Raw genomic sequence first — 10,343 nt, 5'->3', positions numbered from 1 at the left:
TCCCACTTGGGCACTTTGATTAGAACTATTGTCCGTTTACTTTCCAGTTCCAAGTTTCGATTCTCTTATCAGTTTTGGTAGGTGTAGGTAGTAGTGAATGAACGAATGAGCTTTTGTTGGTAGCTTCTGTTCCATCTACTCGTTTGAGTGGGTCAGGCTTTTGATGAGGGAATTGGGCACTCTTGATCAGTTACTATGTTTATAATTGATAGACTGGCAGATGTGTTTACTGGTTAGATTAATTGAGTTGTCCAGTGGATATTAGGCAATACGCTTGAGTTGTCCAGTGGATATTGGTAGCTTCTGTTCCATCTACTCGTTTGAGTGGGTCAGGCTTTTGATGAGGGAATTGGGCACTCTTGATCAGTTACTATGTTTATAATTGATAGACTGGCAGATGTGTTTACTGGTTAGATTAATTGAGTTGTCCAGTGGATATTAGGCATACGCTTGAGTTGTCCAGTGGATATTGGGCATACCTAGTTTCAAATCTTGTGGTGTGGAGCAATAAGCAATTGTTCTATCGTGTCTCCAGCTTATCTTGTTTGAGTAGTCATTTTTTTTTCAGTTGAGTAGTGAACACCATTTGTATCTGTCTTGTAGCTCCAATGCCAGCTTGTCCTTTCTATCATCTGATTGCATAGTTGACTTTCCAAAGGGTCTATCTCTAGTTTTCTTGACCTTATAATATAGAGTAGACCAGTTGTTGCTTTGACGCGTGGCAGCTACAATATGTTATGCAAATTTTGAGGAGATTTCTTATAGATTACTTGCTTTAAGCTCTGTGTTTGTGTTTATGATATGTATGTGCTTCCATTTGTTACTGTTGATAGTTGATACTCCCTCCATCAACAAATATAAGAGCGTTTAGATCACTACTTTAGTGATCTAAAAGCTCTTATATTTCTTTACAGAGGGAGTACTTACCAGTCATGATCCTACTGGCAGTGTCATATATATTTCACTGATCCTAATACCCATTTTGGTTTCACACAGTAACTAATGAAGTATCTTCTTTCCCCCTTTTACAGTTACGATTATTCTGGATACGGGCAATCATCTGGGAAGGTATAGACTCAATCTTTTTCTAGGAAAGTACTTTTCCTCTCCTCTCCTCTTCCCCTTTGCTTTCTGTTTTAAGAGGTTCAGCTACCATCGGTTTGCATAGCTGACTTGATTTATTTCTATTTGATTCTGCAGCCAAGTGAGCAGAACACTTATGCAGACATAGAGGCCGCTTATAGGTGTCTCATAGAAACTTATGGGGCCTCTGAGGAAAACATCATTCTGTATGGTCAATCAGTTGGCAGTGGCCCTACTTTAGATTTGGCATCTCGTTTGCCTCATTTGAGAGCAGTGGTTCTACATAGCCCAATTTCATCTGGCTTGAGAGTAATGTATCCTGTGAAACATACATACTGGTTTGACATATATAAGGTGATTATTTTACTTTGTTTCTTTCAGTTTCATATTTTCCTTGATCTGATCCCTATATTTTTGTTTGCAGAACATTGACAAAGTTGCATTGGTCAAATGCCCCGTGTTAGTAATCCATGTGAGTATTCTAATGACAGCAAGATTCCCTAAAGGTCTTAAAACTCCTTATGACATGAAATCTTTTGTATTTTAATTTTCGTGGTGTTCTTTCCTCTATGAAAAGGAAATTAATAGTTGGCCCTGTTCCAGTTTGGTGGCGTGGGGATGGATTGGAGCCCTTTTTAGATTTGATTATCTCTATATTGTTTTCCCCATTCTCTTTAAATATGTTTCAAGTTGGATGCTTCTAGCACAGTTTTAAAAACTGAACCGATGACCCTAGCAGCTAGGCTGTTGGTTCACTGGTTCATCGGTCAACCTGCTGGTTTGCCAGTCCAACAGCCAGTTCACCTGTTCACTTACCGGTCTTATAAGTTCTAAGAATATTCATTTGGTATCATATAATGTAATTAGTAAACCGATCACATGTAAAGCGATAGATTAAGTTCAACATTGCTGTACTGTTGTAATGCCTATGTGACTGTCCTTTCCTTTTGAAGAGTACAACTCTTTCCTTGGCGGAAATTTAACAATTTCTGATTATGGTGGTTTGGGACGAGATGACTGTTCCATAGCGACATCAATATTCCTTCACCTATTTATGGCATTAAAACTATTTCATCTGCAGGGTACGGCTGATGATGTTGTTGACTGCTCTCATGGGAGAGCACTGTGGGAACTGTCCAAAGTGAAGTATGAGCCTTTGTGGGTCAAAGGTGGGAACCATTGTAATTTGGAACTCTATCCCGAATACATTAAGCACCTAAAGAAGTTCGTTACAGCCGTAGAGAAGTCCCCACCACTGAAAGATGAATCTCCAGAAAGTTCAGGCCCTTCAGATCTTGAAACAGGATTTGAAAGTATGGAGAGTTCAAGAAAAAGCACAGATGTGAGGGACAAATCAAGGTCAAGCACTGATCACAGGCGGAGTACAGATCGACGGGAGAAACCAAGGAGCAGCATAGATAGGAAGGATAAAGGCAGAAAGAGTGTAGATCATCCTGACAAACCACGGGCTAGTGTGGATCAATCTGATAAGCCACGGAAAAGCATTGACCGGTCTGTATATTCTTACATGCACTCTGTTTGTTTTACTGTTTAATGTGGATTCCTGTTACAGGACATATCCTTGTCTTGCCTTCTTGACTCTTGCAATGCATTGTGTGACAGCTTTGGAGGGATGATGAGGTCGGTTAAATTGTGCAATATTGACTGCTTCAAAGTAACTTCCACTTCCGGGAGCTGAAAATAGTGGAAGGTTAGTTTTGTTAGTATCTGTATTTATTTCATCTGTATAATCTATTCAATTGGGTGTTTTTAGTTTTGCTGTGGAAGGTGTATTGATTTGGGTGAGGGTTATGCACACTGAATTGTTTCGTGAGAAGAAATGACCATTCATTCCCGACCCCCTGAGTTTTCAAAGCCATTCATTTGGCACATCAAGAATGCTACTCCCACACGGAGTATGAAGCAACACCATTGTTACACTGTACATAAGTTGTATCATTTCACTGTCATGGTTTTTCTTTTTCATAGAAACATTTCATAGATAACTAAAGTGGGAATTTGTGTCTTCCCTCTGGAAAGAAGTTCTCTTCAAATATGGATTTCTGTCACTTCATTGCTTTTTCATAGAGCTTGATCTTGAAATGGATCATTGGATCATTCAGTGTAATCATCATCTTTGTTCAGTTCAATGCTCATGTTCTAGCTATCCAGCTTCTCTATTAACAAAATATATACTCCCTCTGTCGCAGTACATTTCAAGAGTTTTAGATAGTAGGTAGTGAATAGAAACTCAGAAGCCCGTTGGACATGATGTCTTCTGCCATTTCTACAATTCGTGTTAAATTCTTTGGTGACTTGTATGTACTGCCCATTGTTTCAACTATCGATGACAAAATCAATTTGGGCATTTAACCACTGCATAAAGAACAGATTTTTTCCCCAACATAAACAGACAACAACTTTTGGGTCTGCTCTGTTATGTTTGTCTACCTGAGACCTTTTGTCAATGACAAGCAAACATCCAAACATATTTTCATTAATCAAGATGCGGCCATGGCATGGGCAGCAACTTGCATATTCTGAAATACAAGCCATCGTCTTTTTTTGTGACACATTTATCTTAATGCACATGTATAAGAAGCATCATGAGAAGTTTGTACCCGATTTTAAAGATGTGTGTCCGAAGAATTTTACTTCAACAAGAAGTGGCTTGACTTGTTGTGCGAGTACAATCTTGAGGACAACAAATGGATGGTAAACCTATAAGTTTTGTGAAAACATGGGATGCTACCTATCGTGATTCTTTTACATAACTGATATGACCTCAACTCAGAAGGACCAAAGGAATGCATAATGTCGTCAAGAAACGATTTTCTGGGAAACTTAGTCTTTCAAAACTCCCTGTAGAATGTGAGGGTTTTCGCTAATCTTTGTGAAATTAAGTTTGATGAAGATTTTAATTCACATGAAAATATACCCTGAATTAATCTTTGCTGAAGAATGTAGCTGAATCATATACAAAGAGTATGCATTTAGAATTTGAGGAAAAATTTAAAAGACAATTTCATTGTCTTGTAAACTGTTACAAACCAATGCCAATCTTGACATATATAGTTATGCATATGTGCAATGATCATGGAGCAGTTGTTGTATTCAGTGCAGATATGACCATTACAAGTTCTTGCACGAAGTACAAATTCATAGTTATGCATACACATTTTATACTAAAATGTAGCTTAATACAAAATGATAAAATATGCATCCAAATCTAGGTATATTGTGCAAGCGTGCCTTTAAAGTTTTCAATATCAATAATATTTCATTTTGCCATCACAAAATATAATGAAGAGAAGGACAACATGTGCAAAAATAAAATTTTATATTGAGAAACAAGTAGGAAGGTAAGTTTGAAAACACATGTTGCATGTATCTCATGAAGGGTGGCATCCATTCATTGAAGTGTTCGTTGTCGAAAGAACTTCTTGATGATTTCGAAAAAGGCCATTGATAAATTGTACATCGGATAATTCTCTATGTAAGATGCAAGAAAAAAACCCATGAGGTTCTGCTAGTTTTGACTGAATGGCAAAACTACATCGTTTCGAGTCGGGCAAATGGCAAACTATATCGTTTTGAGTCGGGCAAATGGCAAACTATCCATATACATGGAGGATATGCTAATCCCCTAATGTCAACCTTGGAAAATGATGTGTATGGCAACCTTTGACCATGATTGTTTACCATTGGCGCCTTTTATTGCCTGAGGGACTCTAAACCAAATTTTCTTGCATCTTTGCTTAGATGATTATGTGCTTCCAAGTCCAACTTCAATGAATTTCTCCAAATCATCCATAAGTTCTTTTGATAGTGATCACTTCATTGTAGTGGATGCCACCTTTCATGAGATACGTGTAACATGTGGTTTCAATTCTTTCTTATCAGTTAATTGTTTCTTAGTATAAAGTTCTCTTTTGGCATATTTTGTCCTTCTGTTTAGTGTATATTGGGATGGCAAAATGAAAACATCATTTGTATTGAAGACTTTGAAGACATGCTCGCACAATATACTTATAACATATGGATGTCATTTTGCTTAAAAAAAACATATGGATGCTATATATATTTTATGCAACCATATTTGCAATTTAAAACATGTATACATACATATGAATTCGTATTTTGTGCAAAACATGTAATGGTCATATTTGCGGTGCTGAGTGCAACTATTGCTCCATGATCGTTTATGCATAACCATATATGTCAATATTTAGCACTCAATTTGTATCAATTTACAATACAATGACAAATTTCTTTTAAATTGTTTCTCAAACTCTTGAAGGGGAGCCTTGGCGCAGTGGTAAAGCTGCTGCCTTGTGACCATGAGGTCACGGGTTCAAGTCCTGGAAACAGCCTCTTACAGAAATGTAGGGAAAGGCTGCGTACAATAGACCCAAAGTGGTCGGACCCTTCCCCAGACCCTGCGCAAGCGGGAGCTACATGCACTGGGGCTGCCCCTTTTTTTTTTGTTTCTCAAACTCTTGAATACATCCTACATGTATATGATTCAGCTGTGGTCTTCAACAAAGGGAAATTTGGAATGTAATAAATCTGTTTCTTCCCATGTGAATTAAAATCTTTACCAACTCATTTTCACAAGGACCAACAGAAATCTTCTCACGTTCTACAAGGAGCTATGAAAGACCGATTTTCATACGAGATATTTTCTTCAAGAGAGTATTCATACCTTCGCTCCTTTTAGTCGAGGCCATATCCACCGTAAAAGAGACACAGTAGACAGCATCCACCTTTTCCCCAAGCCATGTAAATTTTCCATCCATTTGTTGTCTCTAAGTTCAAGCAGCTTCTTTTTGACATGAAACTAGCATATGTCTTTCTACATACATCTTTTAAAATCAGGTGTTAACTTCTCAGGATGCTTATGAATTATATGCTCGAAAAATTTAGCAGCACTAACACACATAATGTGCCACAAACAAAGACGATGGCTTGTATTTCAGAATACATAAGCAATTATTGATGCGTCTTGATTAGTAAAATTGTGCTTGAACGCTTGCTTGATATTGCCGTTATAAAGGTCTCAAAGTGCCAAATAAATGATTGTCTCATTAAATAATAGAGCATACCCATAAGTTTTGTCTACTTGTGATGGTTGGTTCCAAGGAGTGGAGCAAAGGCCATTTCACTCGTACTAGTCTGAAATGTGGTGTCAAATGATATAAAATCACCAAAGCATGCATGATCCATGATAGACTGAACATATGCCCAAAAGAAATTAGCTATTTGACCACCTACATCATCTATCTGAATGGCATAAAAATATATAGAAAACCTCTATGTTTATTACTCAAGCATTCTAACTGTTTGCGCACCACTGGATTCTAAATACTTACTGCGTTTGCGACCAATATCATTATTGCAATCCATCCTTGAGAATGACACTTTCTCGACTCCTCTGTGAAACTCCTTCATGAATACATCTGGCAACATCCCGACTTCTCTAACACATCTTCGGGACCTCAGCTTATGCAACTTATTTGGACTAACAAGACAATGATTGTGAGTTGTGACCGATACAACCTTTTGCACTGTCCGAATCCCCTCTTTGCTGACACTCAACTGATCACAGGCATCACAACCCGTCATTGTAGTGTCCTTTGATGACCCGGTTCTCAATTTCCTCGGTTATTGCAATTTATCTAATCGGTGCTTTGTCTGACTGTTTCTTATACCGAACCTAACCTTAATGGCATAGGTGTTGCGCATCTCATAAGCTTTGTCCTTTGATTTGAAGGACATTAATTCCAACTTCAGGAACGATTCGAATTTCCCAACTTTAACCACGTGTTGTACAACACAATGAGTTGAGAAATACAAAGTAAATGACTCCCTCTATGCCAAAATATAAGACGCTTTTGGTCTATATTTAGTGCAAAAAAGTCTTATATTTTGATACGGAGGGAGTATGTTTTTATAACATATACACCCTCCGTCCCAAAATAAGTGACTCAATTTTGTACTAGTTAATATTTTGTTAGTTAACTTGATGGTCAAAGTGAGTGTCAAGAAATGTGTCCGAGCCTTGTAAGAGAAGGTAGTAATCCTACTTAACATTGGAAATAAAGACTCCCACAGAAATGCTACGTGATCATGTGTACCTTTGTTCTCACACATGCGTCTAGGCAAAGCACCCCTGCAATGGACGTGGCCTAAATGAAGAAAACCTACACCTAACCTATTAGATTGGCTTGCCACAAGTTAACGCTGGCAGTATATCCAGATCCACCACAAAGCAGCCCACAACAACAGTTGAGACGATGGAAAAGTTAATTCACGGAAGTTGTGAAAAGGTAAGAGTACTCGCTGGTACTACATGAGCTCTCGGTTCGAGCTGCTTTGCTGCCCCTGCAAGGAAGAAAATGTGTCGCTGCTGCCTCCGTCCAGAACCGGGGACGCGCCGAGAAGCGAGAAGCGACGGGTCCGCCCGCTCGGCTCGGAGGTCGCGCCCTCGTGCTCCGGCCACTCCCGGTGCGCGCGAATGATGCCGTCGCCGGAGCCCGACGCGGCTTTGCACGTGCTAGCAGCTCACACGGTAAACGCAAGAGCTGCCTTTTTGCTGCTGCCGTGTGCGTTCTGAGGTCGCCTGACTGCTGCTTCTCCACAAAAGCTTCCAGCAGAATGGACTGTAGACCTGTCTCGCCTGAGCGATTATACATATTTTTGGTAGTAGGTCAGCGAAAAGGCAAACGGAAAGAACTTCAGTTCCATGAACATCTCGGCCAAGTGTGAATCGCGATGACGTACACGAGCACAGCTGGTACAGCTTGAAGTCCCAGGAGACCGAGTTGACTGTCTCCAAGAATGCATTCCGGGCCTAGTGCCTGTTCCCCAAAGCACCAGTACCAAAGCTCTCATTCGGCATCTTGCTCGTGCTTTAAGAGCCACCGGCAGTGGCCAGCAGCTGAAAAGAGGAACCGTCAAGTCAGTCGACGCTCAAAAGCCGAATCATGGTACCGGCCAAACCCAACCAACTGCAACAGTTGACGCTCGAAAGTCGAATCATGTGCTTTTTCCACCTCTGAAAACTGACCAAATTCAGTCGACTGCGACTGGTTTTGCCGACGACGAGCGTTCACTCCTAAGCTCCTGAGATTCAATGGCACCGACAGCGGCGGTGCGTGTGATCTTGCGTGCGCGGCCGTCTGATTCACAATCGCCACCGGCTGTTTGCGGTCATCGTCTGGGAGTCTGATGTATAAATATGGTTTGAAGGTACGTGTTGAGAACCAGAACCATTACTTTAGAGCAAATGGAGGTGAGGTCGAAGCCCTAGGTTCTGGCCTTGGTCACCGAAATCCTTTCTAGTTGGCCACTACACTTTGCTTGTTGCATGCATCCATGCGGGCAGAATGCCCGATGCGCCCAAAATCTTCAGCCGCAAGCAACGGCAGATCCTTGGAGCAGTTTTAATTCACAGTTCACAAGAGATCATTGGAAACTACTGCTTGCCAAACGACAAGGGACAAACTTTGAGCACTTCCAAGGACGTGAATATACTCGAGCCAATAAGAAAATGCCGAGGGATCAGAGTACTATATGGTCCGCAAGTACAGATGCGGCATTCCACGCGCAGGAGATACGTGCCACAAGGTCGTGCTTTGACCAATGAGGTGTTGAATGTCCCTATAAATCCACCCTCACAGTGTCCTGCTTTTCTCCTTCCCTTTCCTGTTCGTTAGTTACACGACCGACATACTCGACGAACAGGGCCACGGTTAGTTATGCAGCCGTTGAACTGCGTAAGCTTCTTGCTTGGGGTGGCCGTCCTATCGGCCACCCTTGAGCCCTTCGTCGTCGCCATTGCGCACAGAGGTATTACACCGCTGCTTCCGAGTGTTCATACTAGAGCTATAAGGCCTTTCATCCGACTGTTCTTTTCTTTCTTATAGTTCAAACTGGCACAGGCATGCCCTTCTATGATTTTGAACAAAACTCTGACATGCTTACTCTTTGTTCTCAGAGTTGCTGACGGCAACCGACAGCGTGAGAGGATCGGAAACCAGGCTGGTAAGTACTGCAAGGGGTTGTCAAAAACTTACCAGCCTGGGACGATGTCTAACTAAAGTTAGCCTTGGTATGCAGGAGCCCACTGTTGACAAAACCATCACAGATGAGGGAATCAGAAGCAATGTACTGACAAGAGGAAAGATGGTTCTTGGAGATGCAGCCATGGAGAAGACGGATGGTAGAAGCACAGCAAGCTCAGGTGCAAAACATTCTGTTGGACAATGTGGGCATGGAGGAGGGAAGGATTTGAGTATGGACTGTTATTTTAGGGGTAGGAAACTTCATCAAGGGGCTTATTTCGATGGCCGCATACCCTTCACCGCTGATTACCGTAGACCACGGAACCACCCGCCCAAGAACAACTAGGCGTGGATAGGGTATAGCTAGCTTGTTTCCATTACCTTTTTCTTTTTCGTTTGGCTGGCCTTTCTATTTGTCAGATATGGCCTTCCTTCTTGTTAGATATAGGTGTTTAGTGATGTTGTGTTTCTCCTGTGTCATAATAGTAATATCAGTGTTTTTACTTCAGAAAGGGTGAAGCTTATGTTGCCAGCTTTTAATTTCACAGAGGTCATTCTCGGCAATGAAATGGAAAAATTCATGAATTGATACACTAACATTTTCTGATGGATTTGAATATTCCCTCGTTCTCAATAATGCAGGAGATAGAAAAAAACAACACCAATAGCGGTTGAGATGGATAAAGGTAGGTATGAGTGAAACTCTGAAATTTGTCCAATTTGAATCGATCGATCTCAGTTAATCCTTCGGTATGAAATTCCACCAACACATTCACAAGGAAATATACATGTGTCAAAATCGAGGTGGATTCAGTGGAGGCTGGCCAGGGAGACTCTCCCGGCCACAATGGTGGCACCCTGCCGGTCTCCTACAGTGACTTCGGTAGGAGGCGGCAGGAGGCTACTTTGCCTGCGCCGTCGAGGTGAACGGATATGCTCACTATTTTTTGAGGAAACCCAACGAGTCCAATTGGGTTGAAGTTCCAAGCATTGTCGGTTTTTTAGCAGAATTTCCGAAAAGCTAAACCACATCTTTGTGCACACATACGTGGCAGATGAAAGACATTACCACTTCTAAGATAATTTCCACATAACAAGATGTAAATATATCTCGAAAATGAATATATAATATACATTTTGAGAATCCAGAAATGATATAGCCTCTAAAGTACTTGAAACCATCCAAAGAAAAAA

General features: G+C 40.9%; 1 protein-coding gene across 3 annotated transcripts in view; it reads left to right on the top strand.

Moving 5' to 3' along the window:
* Window positions 1-9,664, top strand: part of LOC119338258 (alpha/beta hydrolase domain-containing protein 17C-like) — an 11,251-nt gene extending 1,587 nt beyond the window's left edge. Inside the window, exons 2-8 of one of the 3 annotated variants that reach the window (XR_005163849.1) lie at window positions 1,032-1,068; window positions 1,201-1,437; window positions 1,508-1,555; window positions 2,165-2,595; window positions 2,707-2,794; window positions 9,083-9,129; window positions 9,205-9,664. Coding sequence is in view for 2 of the 3 variants with exons in the window: in XM_037610556.1 (XP_037466453.1) it covers window positions 1,032-1,068; window positions 1,201-1,437; window positions 1,508-1,555; window positions 2,165-2,595; window positions 2,707-2,782 (829 nt within the window). In the remaining variant the exon portion in view is untranslated. Of the gene's footprint in view, window positions 1-1,031; window positions 1,069-1,200; window positions 1,438-1,507; window positions 1,556-2,164; window positions 2,596-2,706; window positions 3,356-9,082; window positions 9,130-9,204 lie in introns of those variants that run through there. The other 2 variants (XM_037610556.1, XM_037610555.1) reach the window with 2 other exon arrangements.
* The last annotated feature ends 679 nt before the right edge of the window (window positions 9,665-10,343 follow it).

This window comes from Triticum dicoccoides, chromosome 7B, assembly GCF_002162155.2.
Source record: "Triticum dicoccoides isolate Atlit2015 ecotype Zavitan chromosome 7B, WEW_v2.0, whole genome shotgun sequence".
In the NCBI taxonomy this organism is placed as follows: Eukaryota; Viridiplantae; Streptophyta; class Magnoliopsida; order Poales; family Poaceae; genus Triticum; species Triticum dicoccoides.
The sequence above is the reverse complement of the archived record's forward strand: the minus strand, read 5'-3'. Positions and strand labels throughout refer to the sequence as shown.